Below are 21,106 nucleotides of genomic sequence, written 5' to 3'. Positions count from 1 at the left end.
TATATTCCACATTTTCTTTGGCAAGAATTTACTTTTGAGGTGGGGGGGGTCAGTTGAAGTCCTTAATGTTTGTTCAGTCCCATTTAGCCATGGAGGTTTCTATGCAGTTGTGAAGCCCCTTTTGAATTTCACAACATTTGGCTACGCAGCAGTTTCAGTGTAAACACGTGTATTAGCAGAATAAGATGCCTATGCACTAATTTGCTCACTTACTAAAATGTCTTGTATTTTAAGACCACCAGATCACCGCAGCTGATTAGCTTTAAAAATCATCTTTTATCTGCAAATATTTCATTGTTTCTATATAAGTAATCCCATTGATTATTTATTTTCCTAATAGGAATTTGTGAAAATTTCAAAGTGGAATGACGTCAGCTTCTGGGCTATAAAACAATCAGTTGAAAAAATACGCAGGTAACTCAAAGCTTGGAATTCAGCTCAATATTTGGAACCTTCCTTCTAGATTATTTCTCTATAATGTTGAATTTGGATGCAAAAATGTTTCTTTTGGTCATAACATAGTGGAAACATGTATTTCCAGCAGCTGAAAGATTTTCAGGCTTATAAAACCCAGTAACATTTTTGCTTTCCTTTGGTAATTAGGACTCTCTTTAAATTCATGAAGAAGTTTGAAGTTGTTCTGGATGAGCCATGTCAGCCTGCCTTGGTGGAAATTGGTACGGAGGAGCAGCTGGACTGTTTGCAGAAGCAGGAAGAATCTGAGAACAAAGAGACCAAAGTTCAGAGGCTGAACAACACATTAAGAAAACTTCTGTCTGCTAGAACAGATGTTGCCAAGGTGACTGTATTCTTTACTCTGAGTGTGGGAAGGATATTTTCTTCTCATCTATATGTTGCTTTTCACTGATTTATGCAGAAAAATCTTATGTAAGCGTCAAATCTGTTGAATATATCATCCACTTTTTGGTCTTACTTGTGTTCAGTGTTATGAAACACTGCAGATGGGTGGGAATGCAGCATGGAAAGACAAGCGTGTTCTGTATTGATTTGGCACAATATCTGTGCTCTAATATAGAGATGATAGCAGTTACACATTTCATCTCCATGTTGCTTGCGTATTGTCTGCAGCAATTTGTTACTTCCTTACTAGTGCAGTAATATGGACGGGGAGTTGAAATTATTATTACTGTTGTCTTTTTTTTTTTTCTCTATACAAGATGTAGACAAATTGTCATCTAGCTGTAGGATTTAAGCGTATATAAGCTCTGATTAAATATAAAATTACTTTGAGCTTGAATCCTGATAGGGGAACGGACTACATTGACACATCTGCTGTTGGTTGACAGCTTGCATATTGCAAACATTTGCCTTGGACAAGCTGATATACGGTAAATCCTACTCCACCGTGCCACTGTTTAGTGTGTCTCTAATGAGGTTGTCCAGCTCAGAGAGGAAGTCAACTGACTTTCTTCCTGAAATAAATTCCTATTCACATCTATTAGTTTTTATTAATAAGATGGAAGGAGACAATTGTAACTCATCAGAGTTTGAGGGTGAGTAGGAAATGCTCAGTTACTCTCAACTTCCAAGGCTTTGTTTGGTTTCTTCAGACCAGGAGGGTGGCTGATCTTGCTGTGGTCCTGTGACAGTCAAGAGGGTAGAGTGAGGAGGCAGAAATCTGATGCATATCTAATGTGTTCCGTTGTGGTTTTGGTTTGTTGGTTGGTTGTTGGTTTGTTTGTTTGCAAGCCTGTTACTGATAGTTAACAGGGTTGTTGGTTTCATTTGTTGCGGTTTCATGTTGTCTTTGTTCTTTATACAAGATGCATGCAAATTTGAATTGAACAAACCCTAGGGATTAGCTTTGGACATGCTGGGGGCTTACTTCCGTTATTAAATAGTTTCTATTTGCCTATTGTTTTTGTTCTTTAGCAGTGCAATTACATTTGTGTCTACTGGAAAGTAAGTGATGGTGTTCTTATCTAACACTTGGAGGGCATTAGTGATTTAGGTTAATGTGCCTTTGAGCTTGGAAGGCTGAGGAAGCTACCTAAAGCAGTGATAACCTCTATGAAAGAGGTCATGACAAACAGCTGAGATAGTAGGATTACATAGCATCTTCTATTTGTTTGGCTGTTTTCAAAACTAATGTGTGCCTGCCATGCATATATTGTGATTTTCCTTAAGTGTTGGCGCTGAGCTGTCAAAGGATCACGTGGGCATGTTTTGGGGTTTTGGATGAATGCAGAATTTAGCCCTTGTTTTTGCAGCAATTTACTCTTAATGGTCAAATGAGGCAGCTTTGAGTATATGTGTATAATTGGACTGTTTCTTTTTTTTTTCCCCCTCAGAGAGCACTCCCAGAAGAATGTCAGGATGGCATTACATTTCAAACAGAATCTCTTCAGTATCGTCTGCCTAAGCTTATTAAAAAAATGAAGAAAATGTGTACAACAGTTACAGAAAATAATTCATTCTTAAGTCTGGTGGAAAATCTTGACCAGTTCACAGGTTAGGTATTCTTGTGATTTCTATACCATAATTGACCTCTGTAACATAAGTGGAACAAATCAGGAAAATGCGTAGATATATAGTTCCCTTCCCAGACCATTTTCCCATGGCTGCTTTGTGCACATTAAATTTTCCCATCTCTTACCTTTCCCTGCTGTCCTCTCTACAGGTGGTATCATTGTTTCTGTAGCTGAACTGCAAAATTTAACGTTTGATCAGACAGCAGATAAGGAGAAGCAGAAATCAGAGGCAAAGCATATTCAGATGCAAAAGCAACGGGCTTTGTCAGATCTCTTTAAAAGCCTCGCTAAAACAGGTGAGCTTTGACTAAAAATGTGCTTGGTTTAAAAGTACAAAGTTCTTATCCATTTTGCTATTTTTGCCATAACATCTAAACCAACCATAATACTCTGTTCTTGAGATCGAGTCACTAATATGTAGAAGCATTTAAGTATCTCTTTGTCGGTTGACTGAGCGGCTTGGTGTGTTAGCCCTTTCAAATATCTTCTATTCCTCTTACGTTCCATGAGATGTACAACAGTAGCTTTTCTGAAGCAGAAATCTGCTCTATCTTCAGTCAGAAGTCTACCCACCTTTAAGAAAGAAGAGGGAAGCTCCTTATCTTGTATCAATTCTCTGACCCAGAACTGAAATTCAGGTAGCTCATTAGAATGAGAGCCTGTCTCTTGATTGACAGACTGACAGAGATGAGATTGGCAGAGGTGCAGTTGAGCCATGGAGACTGAATGGTCTATTGATGGGAATTGTCGGAGGCACCCTGTTCAGCAGCCCAGTCTCTATTGCTCCCTTTGCTAGTCTTAAGGTAAAGGACCTACCCAGGCTATTAATTGTTGCCTTTTCCTTTGGTGTTACATTAAATTATTCAGCAAATTTTCTTAGTCACTCCACAGTTCAGAAACGAACATAAGTAAGCAGTCTCATTAAATACACAGCTGACAGCATTCTGCAAGGCAGAAGCAGAAATTCATGTAACTTTTTCTTTTTTTTTTCTTTTTTGAAGAGAGTGTTTTGGTGCTTTTCTTGGAAGCCATAGCTTCTGCCCTGCAGTGAACCAAAGAACCTCTCTCTCAAAGAAAAAAAAAATTCTGTTCCTCATGATTGCAGAAAGAAGCTTGGAGACATGAAGCGAAGGGTTCCAAGAAGGCATGATTTTGATAGCAAACTAACTCAAAGTGTCACAGCACTTGAAAAGTAAATGAAAACAAAAACATCCTAAATGCTTTCTGGGAGGTGGGAGGAGGTTTCAGTTCCAGTTTTGAGTGTTTGTAGTTTATGCTGCTTAAATGAGTTGATGTGTGTACTGAGTAAATAGTTCCTAGAAGGTTACGGTCCTTTTGTATTTAGGTGACTGCAAACACAGGTGAATCTAAGTGGGAGGTTTCCAGCACACACACTTTTTGTTTGACATTTTTTGCACCCACTGGTGCCAAAGGAATATCTGCCATTGCTGCCCTGTGAAGTTTGTGCTGGAGAATTGATGTACTGTGATGATGTAATTAACACATGGGATTTGCATTCTTTACTGGGCTGTCTTTGATTTCAGGTGACACCTTTACCTTCCTCATTCATCAGCCTTTTCGTGTCTTAAAAATGAGGTGATTTTTAGAGCTCGGCTTTCTTAAAGGACCAGGAGCAGTTTAAAGTGTTCTTAAGACTTGTTCTCCATTTTGTTTGGAAAAATGGCAACATAACCTAAATAGCTGAGTATTTCTTACAGGTTCTGCTTACCTTCAGGATACTTTGAAAGGAGTGTTTTAATTGGCTTGAGAGAAATGAGCACATTTAGTCCAGTTTTAAAAATAGCTAAAGTAACAGCTTTAAGCCTGAATTATAAAAGTGCATAGCTGTAACTTTCTCTGGCTGTAGCCTGCCTTACAGGTTCAAGGCTCTTTTTTTTTTCTTTTTCTCCTGGCCACTGCCACCAACGTCCTTTATAGACCTGTGTATACACAGGTCTGTGCTTGTCTTACTTCAGCTGTGTTCTTCAGCTATGTTCAGCTGAAGATAGCTATGCCACAATGTGCTCCTACAGTATAAAACTTGCAGCATGGTCAAAGACTTGTGAAAATCAGACAGCCTCAGGGAAAAAAAAACTACATCAGATGATTTTGTATCTTAATACCAACTGTATGTGTGACATTTTTTATATAAAAGAATGAGGGCATAAATGGATGTATATTAAAATGTCATTCCAGGTTTGTCATACCGGAAAGGTCTGTCTTGGTCCCGTTCAAAAGACTATCATGAAATACTCTACCTACGTCCACTGGACTTGCGTAGTGCATTAGGTGTAGTAAATTGTACACATGAACTGGATGCCACGTATGTACAGAGTATTTCTAACCCTTAGATTGTATGAATTGTAGATATAATGTATAGAATTTATTGCATGTGGATTTAGACTGGAATTTCTGGACTGTAATTCATTTAGGATTTTACATATTCCCTTCCTCCCATTACTTCTCAGTTTGAAAATCCTGAACATACTGTACTGGCACATAGCACTGAGTGAGGGTTTTGTTGTTTGGTTGTTTTGTTTTTTTTAATTTACACTTTTGACAACTCTCCCCTCAGTTTCATTGTTTCTGTGAACTGGATTTCAGTTAGCCCTCCACCATTCAGCTTTGCCTGGGATGCTTTGCTAGCATCATACTAGAACGTAGATTGCTAATGATTTTATTAAAGATGAGTTCTAATTTACAGGGGTTGCTCAATTGTTTTATCTTCATTGAATAATGGGATATTTCAGCAGAAAATACCTAAACTTCAAAGTGGGCATTTCTGGAAAAACTTACCAAGAGGAAATATGTTCTTTCAGATGTTTCTCTGTTGTTTTTCTGGCAGCAAGTGATTTTTGTCATTGAGACATGCTGGTTATTGTCCTCCTCAGATGTAAGGGTTTAGTTCAAAATATTTTTCATCAAGGCCAAAATAAAGACTTCCCTATCAGGCTTGATTTAGCCGCAAAAAAAAAAAAAAACCAAACAAACCAACCAACACTATTTAAGTGTTAAATGATGTTCAACGGTAGAGATTTTGCTGCTATTGTTTAGGGTTTCCTTAGAGCTTATTTTAAAAATTACATGTTTTCTTATGACTAGAATACTTGTGGAGAAAATAAAGAATTACAAGATTAACATATTTGCAAAATAACAAATTGTAAGCAAACTTGTTAGGTTGAAGAGCTGACCTGGTGGTTCCAGTGTGCTGAGGTACTGAAGTTATGTATCAGACTCTTTTTTTGTGCCCTGTCAGGTTGCTGACAGAGATTTCTTCTGCCTGGGATGGATGCCAGAAGTACTTCTATCGATCACTTGCACGCCACTCTAGACTTCAGACAGCATTGTTAGCACCTGCCAAGGTAAAAACACTGAAGTAAAATAAAATCCTACTTCTGTAACTTTTATTTTACCAGCTTGGACTGAAATCTTCTAGAAGTAAAAAAGTGATGTGAGATAATGCTATGTTCTGTAATATGATATAAAATACGATATTTTGGAACCAATCATTAAATGCAGCATTTCAAAACCTGTTGTTTTATGAATGAACAATATCAGTTTAGTGAACCAAGTTAGTGATATGTTCAATGAACAGTTCCAACAGACCCCAGCTTGCTACTTTTTATGCATGAAGGAGGCTCCTGAAATGCTGAATCAAAACTTGGTAGGCAAACAAAACCAGGATTAGGTGGTGCTCATGACAAAAAATCAGTTGAGATTTATAATTGGACATAACTGGAGTCTGTGTCTAACATAAACAGTGCAGATATATTTCCTTGCTTAAAAATTGGTCTAAAATCAGTAGAAGGAACAAACACACTCTGCCAAATCGGTACCACTTTTCCACTATTCCAGGAAAAAGGGACCTCTTCAGATGTTCTTCCTCACGCCATGCTTCACCCCTTGTTTTACAATGTAATCTTGGCAAAAGTCACAGCTGACAATGGCCATAAATAATGGAATGTAGCTGTGATCAGTTTTGCTCTGCGTTGTGAACATTTATTCTAAGCTTTAAAATGGGATCCCTTCTAATGAAAGGAGTGAAAGTAATTCCCCTTAAATTGTGAAAATGGTTTTAGCAATGGTCATGAATGAAACAATTTAGGCTGGTATCTCTTTAGATTTTAATCATTTATGTAAGGTAGCTTTACTATTGGAACTAAATTCCTGATAAGAACTGCTGCTAGAGTGCAATTTAATACGACTGTTGTTGCAAAGCTACTTGAAAAACGAATTTGTATGCAGCATATATAGAAGATGCAGAAAAATGAAGATGGAGAAACTGTTATAACTATAGTTTTTATCTGCATTTGAAGACTTGTTCAATTAAACCATAACCTTTCAGCCAGCTCAGTGAAACGAAATGGAGGCACAGAGACTGTTGTCGTCGGCTTGTTCATCTAACTGTTCCCTCCAACTTATTCCGTACCTGTTTTCTTTAGGATATTGGACTAGGTGGCATTGAACGATGCAAAGGGTTCACTGCACACCTCATGCAGATGCTTGTCAGACAGAGACGATCTCTTACTGCATTGACAGAGCAGTGGATCTTACTGAGGTATTTTGCATTTTCAAACATTTAAATGTTGGCAAGGAGTTTGACAGTAAGCAATTCAGTTCAGGAAGATGGAAAATAAGGTAGAAGATGATAAAATTCTTCCCTCTACTTCCCCATTTCTCTCCTTCCATCAATTAAGCCTAGATAGAAAAGATTTTAAAGCAGGGGAAGACAAAAAAGAAAAAAAAGGGGGGGTTATATTTTTGTCATTGTAGCCAGTATTTTGGAATCAAAATAATATGGGAAGACAAGTTTTAGGCATACATGAAGACCATGAAATAATTACTGTAGTTAATGACACAGTTAAACCATTCAACATGTAGATTGTTAAATGTCTCATTTAGTATTGGCCTAAGTTAATTTTGGCTGTGTTCACGTTAGTTTGATTTGGAGCAAATAAATGTTCTGAGTGGCACTTTGAGCCAAAACGAAGAAACCTCAACAGCTTACAAAGAAAAATTCTAGAAAGGTGGGAGACTCTAGATCTTGTGTCAAAACTGTAAAAGGAGAATAGTGTAGGAAATCTTTCTTACTTGCTGTCATTTTTCACTCTAATGCTTGACTCCTCAGTTTCACTGCAAACTCCACTGTTGTTCTGCATATTTGTGCTCATCACTAACTTTTTGAAGTTAGGTCAGAAGCTATTTCCTTTGTACAGGGAAGAAAATCTAGACTGCAGATTACTGGTACAAAATTTACATCAACCCTAAGAAGCTTGGAAGAACAAACAAACCCCAACAAAACAAAGAAAAACCCAGTCCATAAACTCCTCCACTTTACAGTCGCAGGAATATTAAAACTTCTAAGACACGTACCTGCGTTGCTGTGACTTTCATTGCAAATCAGATTTATCATTTGTTATGAGCTGACTGTTACACAGCACTTTAGAGAATGAAAGTGTGTTAGAATCTGATTTCCTTTTATAACGGAGGAAAGTGAACGATATTTGAGCATTAGGCCAGGAGTTTCAGGATTGTTTGAAAAGATGGTGTATATTCTGAGAAATCTCATAAGGCTGTGTCTTCCAGGACAATTCAAACTTATGCAATGGGGAGAAAAAAATCACTAATGAAACAAAACTTTTTAAAAAAACTACTATAATTTTAGTTGTTCCAGAAAAAGTCTGACTTCCACTGAGTCCATATTATGTAGATCTTGTACAACTTTAGTCTGAAGGTTGAGCTTTTAAAAGGGAAGTATAGCATAAAACTGGGTGATTGTAACTTTTCTTTCTTTCTTCTTAACCAGGAACCTCCTGAGTTGTATACAAGAGATAGATTCTAGGTTGATTGCTGACAGAGAATATAATGTAGCATTTCCTCCTCAAGACAGTATTCAACACTGGACGGACAAACTGCAGCAACTTTCCATGCAGTGCATGATGGTTCTCGAGGAGCTGTCTTGGTTTGTACAGTGCTGCCCAAAAGAGGAGTTAACAAAGTGCGGTGACAATGAAAGGACAGATGTCAGAGCAAACATTTGTCAGAGTTCAGGACCTGAAATGGGAAATGTTTTCATGGGAATACCTGACCTAATTCCCTCAGAGCTGAAATACTTGTCTCCAGTAACAATTGAGCAACTGCCTCCTGGATGCAGGATGCGGAATAAGGATCAGTTATGGCTGCAGCTAGCTACACAGTTGACTGTGATGCTGGAAAATGTGAAGGCAATGAAAGCGGGAGTAGATAAAATAAGACAACAGTCACGTGAGACCTTGTTTTATTCCTGGTGAGTTCTACGTATGTGTGAAATTGAATCTCTGTGTTTTATGTTAGTATAAGATGTGTGAAGTTATCTTGAAAATGTGTGCCTATGCATATCTTGAAAAGTGTGTTCAGGTGCTCTTGAAGCTTGTTTCCATTAATTTTTCTTTCAAAATGCAGTGCCTGTCTTTTTAAGCAAATGTATGTGTCTTCTCCTGCTCCCCCAACAAGTCAGAAAAAAATTGTATATCTCAGTTTCTCAGTTTGTCTTTGGTCTCCTGGGATTTCATCCCCATAGCTCCTTAGTTAATGAGGTGAATTCTAAATGTCAATTTAATGAAGAAATTTTTATTTTAAAATAAATCTGTAGCCTATTTAATAATAATAAACCTCTAATTTTTCTCTCCACTTGAGACAGTGTGAGTATAAGTGGCATATATGCTTGTTGTCAGACTTTCTATTTAATAAGTTCAAGATGGAGGTCAGCAGCCTCCCCTTATCTGTGGCCCAAGAAAATGTTTAATCTTAAATTGAAATGTTTGTTGTTCTTTTAGTATTATGGTGTGTTTTGTTGCAGGAGAGATTTTGAAGTTTGCACATCAGCTATGAGTTGTTTGCTTGAAGTCTCAGTTCAGTTACAAGGCATAGAGTCCCTGTTTCTTCCAAATGGGGAAGACAGGCAAGCTGCAAATCAGATGGCCCTAATCAAGAGCCTAAAGTACATACAAGAAGAAGTTAGTAACACATCTGCAGATTTCACAGCCTGGAGAACACAGCTTCTTGCTTCTGTGTCAAATTGCAGTGGTAAGGACAATTCCTCTCTGTGCCGTTTGTACTTTAGATAAAGATATAAGAATTCATTAGTTTGGTTATTGCAGAACATGGTTTCATGTTCATTTGGATATCCAGAAACAGTTGATGAAATTCAAGCTTGCAGAATTTAGTCCAGACTTCATTTGTGCAGTAATATTCGCACACCCCCGCCCCACACCCCCTTCCCTGTTGATGACAGATCTTACACCATGGTTGTAGGTCAGGATTAGCAAGGAGATTTTAGTAGAACTATGTAGTAAAAATTGCATAGTGCTTATCATGCTCCTTGCATAGGGGAGACATAGTAACTTGGAACTTAATGTGTTTCTGTGTAAACTGCCTGTGTTGTGGTTCAAAAGGAAATCAACGGTCCGATGAAGAGTTTGTGGAGCACTTCTCAGCAAAAGTGGAAACTGTTATCCGTGTTGTTCTATATGCCATCCAGTGTTTGGTAGAGAGAAAACAGGAGGATGGAAAAGAGGAAGAAGAATCTCCAGAGAAAAAGGGTAAGTTTGTTAACTAACTTAAGGGCGGGGAGGAGGAGAGTTTAAACTACGCACACCTGAAAATCCCTTAAACTGTGTGCCTAGTGGAGGTACCAATACACAGGGAAATTGCCGTTTTAATAGAAGTTGTTTATTTAAACAGATAGGATTGATATTTCTAGATTGTTTGCTATGACATTTTTAGAATGTCTGACTTGATTTCCATATTTTTTATGTATTTCAAACAAAGAGGATGCAGCCTCATTTGACGTGATTAAAGCAGGACATATAACTAAGCTTTTGGATGAAGACCTCTCTGCTGATTTGGATTCTTTGCATATCCAGAAGGCAATTTTAGCAGTTTCAGAACTTCTGGAGAACCTGAAAGCTTATGGGGAAGATTACACTTCAGATAAACATAAGGTAAAATTATTGTTCTTAAGAGTTTTTGGCTTAAGGCTGTCAAAAGATTTGGAATTGTGAACTTTGGTGGCTAAACGTGCATTGCTTGTTGTTGTCCAATGCCTTAGAACTAGAAGCATGTGAGAAATTATGGCCAAATATAGGCACTTTTCTGTAGTGCAAAAGCCAGATGTTCCTTTAGTAAGAAAGAAAAGTTTTAGTTGTGAAAATCTAGAAAAAGCTCTGGAAACTTTAGAAATTGTATTTAAATTGGCGTACTGATATTTCTGGTTTGAGCATCCATTTTCAGTGTCTGTCATCACCCTCCCTAAGGTATACCTCAGTATGGACATAGTCATGTTTGACAGCTGTTCTTTGGTTTTAACTGCAGTTCTTCAACCAGTCCTGCTATTTGCTGGTGCGTCTAAAGCCAATGCTCTGCAAGTATTCAGACCTTATCCTGTTCTACCTCACTGTTTCACTGGCATCTCACAGGAGTACTGGAAAATTGCTTTCTGTTCTAACTAGCATTTTTACAGAGCTCGCCCAAAAGGTAAGTTATTGGAGATAACAGTGGGTATATGGTAAGCATGTATTTAGTGTATACAAAAGTCTTAAGTAGAAACTAAGCGGAAAGATGTACTTAGTAATACAGAGAGTTTTGAGTTTCTGTTTGCCTTTGTAGGGGTTTTGTCTGCCAAAAGAACTACTTGAAGATGAAGCTGGAGAGGGAGCAACACAATTTCATGATTACGAGGACGGTGGTATTGGAGATGGAGAAGGCAAAAAGGATGTGAGCGACAAAATAGAAAGTGAAGATCAGGCAAGTGTTTGGGTTGTTCTTGTTTCATTCAAGTAAAACTGAAAAAGCCCCTGAAATCCATGTTGTGGCTATTTCAGGTAAAAGAAACATGACGTTACCTTCTGTCTCCTGTTTAGGTTGGCTTTTATCTTTGCATATAAGCTCATAAATATTGTTGTGGTACTTTAAGCTTTTATGTATAGACAAGATACATTGTAATTTTTGGCTTTACTAATAATTCAGATAGAAGACAGTTTTCAAAAGGGTGAAGAGAAGGAGAAAGAGGATCAAGATTCTAAACCAGACATTGAAGGAGAAGACAATGCAATTGAAATGTCAGAAGACTTTGACGGAAAAATGCATGATGGAGAACAGGAGAAAAAAGGTTTGGTCCTTCCACTATGGCAACTTATAGGAAATGTTACAGACCAATCCAATAATGGTTGATACTTTTCTATAATTAAGCATATACTGAAAAGTCAGTACTGAACAACAGAGCAGTGCCATTTTGTATATGAATACTAAGAAGCATTAATATGAATGCTAAGAAGTGTGCAAAGAAAATACTGTCTCTCTTCTTTCACTGTGGTGGTTTTGGAATGGAGACAATTCTTTCTTCCTGTTGTGAGCTGACCTATAGATGCAGCTTAAAATTAGTCACTGACTTTGTGGAGCTGGTGAAGATCAACAGAGAATACTTGAGAATATGGCTGTAGTGAACTTCAAAATGTGACTGATGAAGCAATGAAAAGACTATAACTTGGAAAAATGGGGAAAAAATAGCAACCTTTGGTAGATTCATTCAGGTTGCTACTCACCCAAAGGTAGCAGTTCTTCACTTTAAAGGGTAACGGTTTTAACATCTGAAACTAATGTGGCTTAGAAGTAATGGTAGTGTTAATCTACTTTCAAATCCCTGACAAAATACCAAGAATAAGTTCACTGCATAAGAAGGGAAATTCCCAAACTAATAAACAGATGAAGTGGAATGGATCTTCTCCCTCCCAGTAATGCCAAAACATTTTTAAAATGGAGGATAGAGAGAGTAAGGAATAGAGAGTTTAAATCATCCAAGGTTTGCACCTAGGACTTGTTAGTCTGAGGGAGAGAATGCTGTGTGTATCCTTATGTCCAAGAGAACGCTCTGAACCACATAATTAGGAACCCCCTCTTCTGGGTGTTAGTGCATGTGTGTCTTTTTCTGCATCTCTCAATTAACCGCATAGGGTGGTGAACTTAAGGTGCTGCATGCGACTGCTTGCTTGTTTCTGAAGTTAACAAAAATGTTAGCTTTACCTCTTCCGTACTGAAACACATTCTGAACCGTGCACAGAAAATGATGAAAATTCAGACGAAGAGGAGGAGCTGGATAAGCAAATGGGAAATCTTGATAATGCTGAAGCTGATGATAAACTGGATGAGAGGCTCTGGGGGGATGAAGATGAAGATGATGATGAAGATGCCAGTAGCAAAACAGAAGAAACAGGACCAGGAATGGATGAGGTAAAGAGAAAAAGGGTGGGAAGAATAATATCAAAGGAATTAAACTCTGTTAACTTGGTGTGACCTACACCCTTGCGTAGCTCTTCGTCTTAGAAAGGGATAATTCAAGCGTATCACAAGTTATTTAGCTTTGTCTCCTTTTTTCTGTAGGAGATGATGTCTTGTCACTCAGACTTTGAGAAGCATGTAGCATAACTGAGTTTCCTTTGTATTTGTTGGTTAATAGGAGGATTCAGAGCTTGTTGCAAAAGATGACAATTTGGGCACAGGAAACAAGGATAATAAAAAACAGCCTCCCAAGGATGAGGAAAACAAGCAACAAGAGGACGACAGTGGAAATAAAGAGAAAATCCATGAACAAATTGATGAGGTAAAAATGATTTAGACTACAGAGTATCTTGCTGTTAATCCATATGCTGTTGCTCACATCATGTTTCTGAGAGTTTCAAATGCTCTTTATTTAATAGTGACAAGCACTGAAAAAAGTTAGCTAAAAATAAACCATATTGTATCCATTATAATATATGTATATTTTCTGACCCATAATCCAGAAACAATTTGTTTGCACTAACCTGAACTTGTAATGGCTGACAAAAGAGGCTTTACACTGAATTGATGTTTTGGATGGATGAAGCTTAAAAGTTCTTGTTCTGTTGTGGTGAGCAACAGAAACATCTTAAGTCAGTGGGACTCATCCCAAGAATCTGCATACAGTATGCTTCAAGACTCTGCATAGTGTGCAAGAGGGCATATACCATCTGCAAGAGTGCAGATTCTGTTCAGAATCTTTCAGCTAGGAAAACTGGATTCTGAACACGAAACATGGTGTTTTGAAGACGTAACAATTTATGTAAATGCATTTGGTGAAATTAGTGTTTTTCTGCTATTTATACGTAAGGAAGTTTATCACTGGAAATTTGTTTTTAACTGATCAGAATGCAATATTGTATCCAGTATTCTGTGTCCTAGAGAATTCAACAGAATGTTATTTCTCATCTTTGCCTTTCTTCTCACATATCTCATACCTGTTACTTTTTTTTTCCTCCCCCTGTTCGTTTGCTGACAGCGCGAGTACGATGAGAATGAAGTAGATCCTTACCATGGCCAGCAAGAAAAGCAGCCTGAAGTTGAACCTTTGGACCTTCCTGATAATTTGAACCTGGAGAATGATGAGAAGAGTGATGAGGAAGGGGATGAAGGTACAGCTGAAAACGTCTCTACAGATTCCCAGATGAAAGAAGGGAGGAACAGTCAGATAATGAGCTCTTTTCCTCTAAAGAAAGAGAGGTGGTGGTAGGATTCTGTATAACAAGCTGCAAATCCACTTCTGTCTATCAAAATATCTGGCCTGCATTTGGTGTCCTGATAAGAACTTAACGTCATAGCATTTTCCTTTACCTCCCTTTCATGTACACTGTGGCGCAGGCTTTCACATGTTATCCAAGTGATACACCCTAATTTGTGCTAGAAGCTCCTTATTTCATTGTCCAGTTGCTTTTGTGATTCAGTTTTTTGTATAACACTTAAAAGCATTTGCACTCAAAGTCAACTGACCCTCAAGAATATTAGGTTAAAGGAAGTTAATAGGAATTCATCTTGCTGTATTGTTAGTTACAAAGCAGCTGTGACTTAAAGAAAATATCTGCTATAGAAAATAATAGATTCTGTGTATAGAATTCTCAGTATTCTCTTGAGGATTTTTTTTTGATAGGCTGGGCAGTTTTATTCCAAATATCTGTAATACTCATTGCCTTTGTACTTCACTGAAAGTTTTGTATATTTTTCTGATTTTTTTTTAATTCAGAAGAAGAGAATGCTTTTGAAGTAGATGAGAAACCTGTTGATTCAAATGAGGCAGAGAAGACAGAAGAACAGAATGAAGAGGATAGCGGTGAGACAGAAAGAGATGATCAAGATACAGAACCAACTGAAGAAGGTGTTTCTGAAGATAAAGAGGAGAAGGAAGATGAAGGGGACAAAGATGCTGATGATCAAGAAGAAAACGCAGAGAATACTGAAGATGCAGCAGAAGAGGAGTCACAACCACCTGATGAGGAAAAAAATGAATCTGCTGAAGATAAGGGGATCCCTGCTGCTGACCAAGGCCTTCAACCTCAGGTAGAGAGTACTAAATAAAAGCCTGATTTGGGTTTTTTTTTCTTTCTTTTAATTACCTTATACAAGACTTAAAAAATGGATGTATTCTGTGATACTCTGAAACAAGTTTGACATTGAGTAGGTGTAATGTTAGTGAAAGTCTTCATCAGGGTAAGAGAGATGTGCTTACTATTAAACTGGTGTATTTCTGTGAACTGTACTCCTGTTACCTTCTTGTCCTTCTGTTTCCCAGTAATTCTTAGAATGTTAAAATAAGCTGGTGTTATTTCAGGAAGAAGAAGGTAAAGATAATTCAGAGATGGATGAACAGATCCCTGAGCATGAGGAAAGAATGGAGCATCAAACAGAAGGGCAGACTGGGCAAGAAAATCTGCAGAGTGACAGTGCTCTTGAGTTGGCTGGAGAGGCTTCAGAAAGAGACCAGTCTAAAGAGGTAAATTACATGGAAGTGTCCTAGTTAAAAATGCCAAATGTAGGAATAAGTTTTCAAGTTACAATCAAGGAATTGCTGCCATATTTTTAAGAATTGTGTCTAAGAAAAAATTTTTAGAACACCATTTATAGTTTCACTGAAAATCTGAAGACCATGTAGATACCTCCATAGCAGTGAAAACTGCATGGTAAGTTCAGGCAAGTAGTTGAGCTGCAGAACAGTCTTGTCTGCTCTCCACAAGAATAACACTTGCAGTTGTGAGCCATTTGTCATTCACAATAGAAGGTGGCATAGCGTTGCAGTTCAACTTCTCAAATTTGCCTACAACAGTTGCTAAATCCCTTTTCAGTTATCATTGCAATTTTTTTGGTCTCTCAGGAATACGGAAGTGGAGCTTCAAGTGCAAATCAATCAGAAGGCCATGAATCCACGCTTCTGGCCCGGATGGCTTCACAAAAGCAAAGCAGAAAAAATACCCAGGTTCATTTCTTCTTTTCTGTGTGGTTTTTTTTTTTTGTTAATTTGAATGTCTTGATATTAACCTGCAAAAAGGCAGGACTCAGTTTCTCCTTGTTAGAACTCTTGTTCTAATCAGTGTTTGGTTGCTCCTAAAGTTCATAGTGTTAATTTGTTCTTTTTCAGAGTTTCAAGAGGAAACCCGGTCAGGCAGACAATGAGCGCTCAATGGGAGATCACAACGAACATATCCACAAGCGCCTGAGAACTATAGAATCCAGCAGTGAAGCAAAGCAGGATACAGCTCAGCCTAAACAAAACGTGGAGGAGGCTGATGCATTTGAACATATTAAACAAGGCTCCGAATGTTATGATGCACAGACATATGGTATGGTGGTATTTCTGGGTGTTGAGAGTTGTCACTGCAGAATAAAATCCTGAATCGCTCCTATTTTTACTGTAGTTTTTCCCAGTACATTTTTTAAAGTTATGTTTGACAGTCCTTGCTTTGGTTAAAGATGTAGCACCATTTCACTGTGATAAATGCTGCTCTTTGGCAGTCAGGTTCATAGTAATAATAATAATGTTTTTGAAAATACTGAATTGACTCATAAAGATGGATTTTAGTTTAATAAACATATTTAAAATCTATTCTTTCCAAATCTTACTTCAATTATTTTGAAGCCCAGACTGCTACCACACATGCAAAATATTTAGGATAATACAACAGGTTTTTCTGTTAAAGTAACTAGTCTATTTTACTCGTCAGGTTTTCAGGGCAATAGCTCATTGACACAACATGGTGCAGCACAGTGAAAGATAAAACTGAGGTTTGAGACAATAGCCCAGATTTCTTCTAAAGTTCACTGAAAGTGATATGCAGTGGCCTCAGAATGCAAACAGGTTTTTGCAACTTCACTACTTTTCCTTCCTATTTCCCGTAATAAATATTGTTGCTTTTATACAGATGTAGCTAGCAAGGAGCAAGAGAAACCTATTATGCCTCGTGAAGAAAAGGAAGAGGGAGATTCTGAAGATGCAGCTATGGAAACAGAAATGCAGAACAATGAGGATCTCAGAGCAGTAGACACAGAGGAGCTGCAGCCAGAAAAAAAGAAGTCTACTGCCACTAAAACTCCTGGTACATTAACTTAAAAAACGTTCTAAACACACACTGATAGGCATCTTTAAATGTATATGTAGGTATTTATACACATCCATTACATGCAAATACACATTTTATAAGACTCAAACATCTGCTCTTAATTGACTTTTCTGCAGCAGTATTATTACTCCTGCCTAGTAACCAGCATTAGTCTTTGCAAAATTGGCTGAGTGACAGAGGGGTTTGCTGCTTTCTTTCACGTTAATGGTCTCTAACCTTTATCCACTTCTTTGAAGAATCAAAAAAGCAAACGTTTTCCCACTGTAAGACACAATGTGAATTTGCTTAATTAATTAGCATATAACTGCATTCCAGTGTCACCAGCATCAGCACCACATAACTAAACTTTTTTGTGTGTGTGTAACTTCTGACAAAACATCAAGAAGTAGAGGAGCTGGTCTGAACAACATCTGGTGAGGTAGCACCAAGGTGTCACTGTCTAACTGCTTTCTTCCTTAAGTGGGAATGAAACAAAACAAAACCGAGCTGCCTAACAGGAAATGGCTATTAAAGGTGAATGGTTGGTAGATAAGTCAGGCTTACCTTCTCATCAGCCATGCAGCCCGCACAAACAAAATAAGCTAGAGATACAATTGGCAAGAGATATTTATTTATTATTAAGCTAAGTAAATGACACCATAGCTTGGAATTTTGAATGGTTTTCTTATCAGACAAAACAAAAGCTGGCTGGAGAGGGGGAGACAAGAGTTTTACCAGCATGAATTCAGCTTCTTGCCTCCCACTCCATTCAGGTTTAATGTTTTCACTTAAATTCCTTGCTAGGCTCACTAGCTTTGTGGTACAGGCATGCATGTAATCAGTCTATTTGTTTTTCCACATGACTCTCTAACATCATGTCCTGAAAAAACTAGGATCTTTGAAACATCACCTACAATGACATACTTTTTTTCTCAGAATAATTCTTAAAAAAATGGATTGATAAACAGTGTGGTATAGTGGAAACAATAATAAAGGAAAATCTTGAGTCCATTCCTTTATTTGTAAATTGATATCTGATTTATAGGAAACTGTTCCATTACAGAACTGGACAGGAAAAGATTTAAAAAAAAACACCTATCTTTTTTCTTCTTAGTGATGATTTTCTGGATGTTCTCAAATGGCTTTACATCTCCCATTACTCTTTTTGAGCTTCCTAGTCTCTCTAGCAATGTACTTCACCAATGGAATTTTCAGGTGTTAAAGATCTGTTCACTAATATTTCACTCATTTGGCAGGAAGGTTATAAGAGAGAAAACCAGTTTGCATAAGGAAATGCTTATTTACCTGTTCCAGTGAGTTTCAAGGTGTATTCATCCTATTCCTAGAATTGATTGTCTTAAAATATGTGCACTTCTCTTAAAGTCATGTCTGGGTTGCACTACAAAGCATGTGAGACGCTTCGTAAAAGAGGCAAGATACAGTATTGGTTCTTGTATTATGTGTGATCCACAAAGTTAGTAATTAGTTTTGTGATGGCAGGACCAAGTGAAGCGGAGCCAGAGATCCAGACTTTTGACTCGGAGGATGTCAATGACTCTACGACAGAAAAGCTACCAAAGGCGACTGAAGAGAAGCCAGAGAGAAGCAAGGACTCGACCATACATACAGCCCATCAGTTTTTGATGGACACTCCCCAGGTATGACACCCAGCGCGTCTTCTTACAACTACAGTAATAGAAATAGTCTGTTTTATTTGACATGTGTTAGTGAAACTCTGAATGCAAAAGTTCAGAAATACTTTCATTCAGACAACTCAGTATCTTGCTGTTCTTTAATAGCAGAAAGAAAAGTAACCCACAGCCAGCTGTTGTATATACAGCTGAATGATGACTTTAAAATGACAAGTTCTCACCATACTTATGTGGGAAGGTCCCATCCTCCTTCCCCCCCTCCCCCCCACAAAAAAAAAAAAACACAACAAAAAAAAAACACACCAAACAAAAAACACCCACCAAAAATCCCAACCAGCCAAGCAAAAAAAAAATCCCACAACTTCTGTCTTTCTAACTGTCCAGAACTGTTTTGCTCAGATGAATCTGCTTTTCAAATGCTTGGGTAGAGTGGAAAGTGATGGGCAAGAGTGTGTGGCATGAAGATAAAAGGGTTCACAGTGATAAGTGCTAGGCATCAATGACTTTAAAGCTCCGTTGTGGACAAAGAATTCACCTCAGTTAATTCATTACAATATATTACTTTCTCAAAAAAGCTGATTGCAAGTATTACAGAACCTGTGTGAGCCTTTTATGAATGTCTCAATTTAAAAAATATTATAGCCTAGAAAATCCTAGAGCTTCACGTAACACTCATAGTTTCCCAGTGTGAACTTTTAGCTGTGAAAAAGCATGTTTTAACCATAAAGAGCTATGGCATAGAAGCAGTTGACGGTGGATAACCAGTTGATAAAATAGACACTGAAAATATTCTTGTTTTTTAGAAGTATCGACCTTTCATGCTTAGAATATTGTGCCCTGAGTACATACTTGGAGGGCGATATTTTACTGTCTGCACACCACACGGAAAGGATTGTGTGCCATCTTAATGCCAAATGTTGCAGCTTTTTGGGAAAAGGCTGCTGAATGCAAGAGTGTTCTTCTGTTGTCAGAATAGTTAAGTGCCTTTTGTGGTGGTGGGGTGGCTTGTTTGGTTTTTGTTTTCAATTGGCATGCAAAACCTGAAACAGGAGGGGGAGCTCTTGCAGCACCAGTTAAAGAGGGAAGAGAAACGATGCTGAGGGGAAAGTGCAAGTTTTCACTGTCTGCAAAAGAAAGAGTGAAGGAGCACCCTCCATATGCGTTCTTCCTCCCTTCTGTAAACCTGCAGTAGGTGACCAGAGGAACTGCTGCGCTTCTTGAGGAATGAGGAGTTATTGGTACTGTTGAATTTGCATTCACAGGCTCATTTTCCTTAATCTGTAAACCTATGGGTTATACAGACCATGTACTAGCGTTTGGCTAAACTATGGTTTTACAAGTCAGGAACAGAAGTTGGCACTGAAAGCACAGTAAAAACAAAAGTGTAATAAAGCTTGAGTGACCTTCAACAAAATGGTTTATCGAATAGTTTTTGCTGGCAGGTAAAGAGGAAGATGTCATTCAATTCTATAATTAGTGAAGCATATTACGTTTTGGAAGATACAAGATGGGTAGTATTCAGTAGTTTGATCTCCGTTATACTGTCATTAAATCTGGTGTTTGTCAAGATCGTTTCCTTGAATTACCTTGAAGTTCTGGATTTTATTATTTTCAGTGTCTGTATCACAGATGTTCCTAGGGTTGTTTCTATGTTGATTGTGTCACAGATGTAGGTATTTATGAGGAGGTGTTTATTCTTCCTGTATGTGAAAGCTATTTAAAAAATGGAGATTCAGAATCTTCATCTAAGTTTTTTTCGGTATTTTTGTGTCTAAAAGACACATATTTTTACTTTCTTTTTTTAATAGTTTGTTATAGTTTGGGTATCACATGGGATGTGCAAACCTATTTTTTCTGTCTCATAAATCTCATAACTATACTTCTAGCACATTGTTAGAGATCCTGAAGAGCTAAGAAAGGAACTTGAAAGGCAGCTGGAAGCTTGGCAGACACAGCAGTCTGGAACTCCTGATGAGGTTTGTGACCTCGTTTTAGTATAAAACTGTCATAATAATCTTTCATTGCATTGTTTTATCTTGTTTTACTGCTGAAGCATTGACGAAGCCAAGCATTCTGGACTCTAAATATTCAAGTAGCATGATTTAGATGCTATTTTTGTTATGTTTAACTTATTCTGAATAAAGTTACATTATTCTTCAAGCAGGATGTTTCAGATCTTGTTTTGAATGTGCTGCGTGCTATTTTGCAGAAAGTTACTCTGCTGTTAATGACTTCTAAAACTTGTATAGTTAGAAACATTTTTCTTGGTCCTGCCAAGCTCCTTCCATTTTGAGTTGTCACCTGCAGTTAAGTGCTGGACACAACTTTCACAGAATTATGATGGACAGAAGCTGTCTCCTTCAGCTGCAGTGGTGGAGTTTGAGCTAACCAACAGCAGAACCAGAATTTGGTACTTGCTCTGACTGTCCCAGTCATGAACTGTAAACCATATTTGGAAGTAATTCCTGAATGAAATTGCCAGCGTAGAGGCTTAACAATTTTGCTGAATTTTACTTAATGTTAAGTAATACTATTTTTGATGGCC

The 21,106-nt window shown here is 37.7% G+C and overlaps 1 protein-coding gene across 2 annotated transcripts in view; it reads left to right on the top strand.

Moving 5' to 3' along the window:
* MDN1 (midasin AAA ATPase 1) overlaps positions 1–21,106 on the top strand; it is a 106,469-nt gene that overhangs the window by 77,666 nt on the left and 7,697 nt on the right. The window contains exons 72-95 of one of the 2 annotated variants that reach the window (XM_075087277.1): positions 341–414; positions 604–799; positions 2,313–2,472; positions 2,642–2,788; positions 4,689–4,815; positions 5,749–5,854; positions 6,935–7,050; positions 8,299–8,778; positions 9,331–9,557; positions 9,926–10,072; positions 10,302–10,474; positions 10,845–11,006; positions 11,139–11,276; positions 11,499–11,640; positions 12,589–12,758; positions 12,985–13,128; positions 13,825–13,957; positions 14,563–14,883; positions 15,152–15,309; positions 15,688–15,789; positions 15,952–16,153; positions 16,733–16,906; positions 18,410–18,567; positions 20,448–20,537. In XM_075087277.1, the coding sequence (XP_074943378.1) occupies positions 341–414; positions 604–799; positions 2,313–2,472; positions 2,642–2,788; positions 4,689–4,815; positions 5,749–5,854; positions 6,935–7,050; positions 8,299–8,778; positions 9,331–9,557; positions 9,926–10,072; positions 10,302–10,474; positions 10,845–11,006; positions 11,139–11,276; positions 11,499–11,640; positions 12,589–12,758; positions 12,985–13,128; positions 13,825–13,957; positions 14,563–14,883; positions 15,152–15,309; positions 15,688–15,789; positions 15,952–16,153; positions 16,733–16,906; positions 18,410–18,567; positions 20,448–20,537 (4,047 nt within the window). Of the gene's footprint in view, positions 1–340; positions 415–603; positions 800–2,312; positions 2,473–2,641; positions 2,789–4,688; positions 4,816–5,748; positions 5,855–6,934; positions 7,051–8,298; positions 8,779–9,330; positions 9,558–9,925; positions 10,073–10,301; positions 10,475–10,844; positions 11,007–11,138; positions 11,277–11,498; positions 11,641–12,588; positions 12,759–12,984; positions 13,129–13,824; positions 13,958–14,562; positions 14,884–15,147; positions 15,310–15,687; positions 15,790–15,951; positions 16,154–16,732; positions 16,907–18,409; positions 18,568–20,447; positions 20,538–21,106 lie in introns of both variants that reach the window. The other variant, XM_075087276.1, reaches the window with a different exon arrangement.

The sequence above is a fragment of the Phalacrocorax aristotelis genome, chromosome 3 (assembly GCF_949628215.1).
Source record: "Phalacrocorax aristotelis chromosome 3, bGulAri2.1, whole genome shotgun sequence".
NCBI lineage: Eukaryota > Metazoa > Chordata > Aves > Suliformes > Phalacrocoracidae > Phalacrocorax > Phalacrocorax aristotelis.
This window is presented reverse-complemented; position numbering and strand designations above follow the sequence as displayed.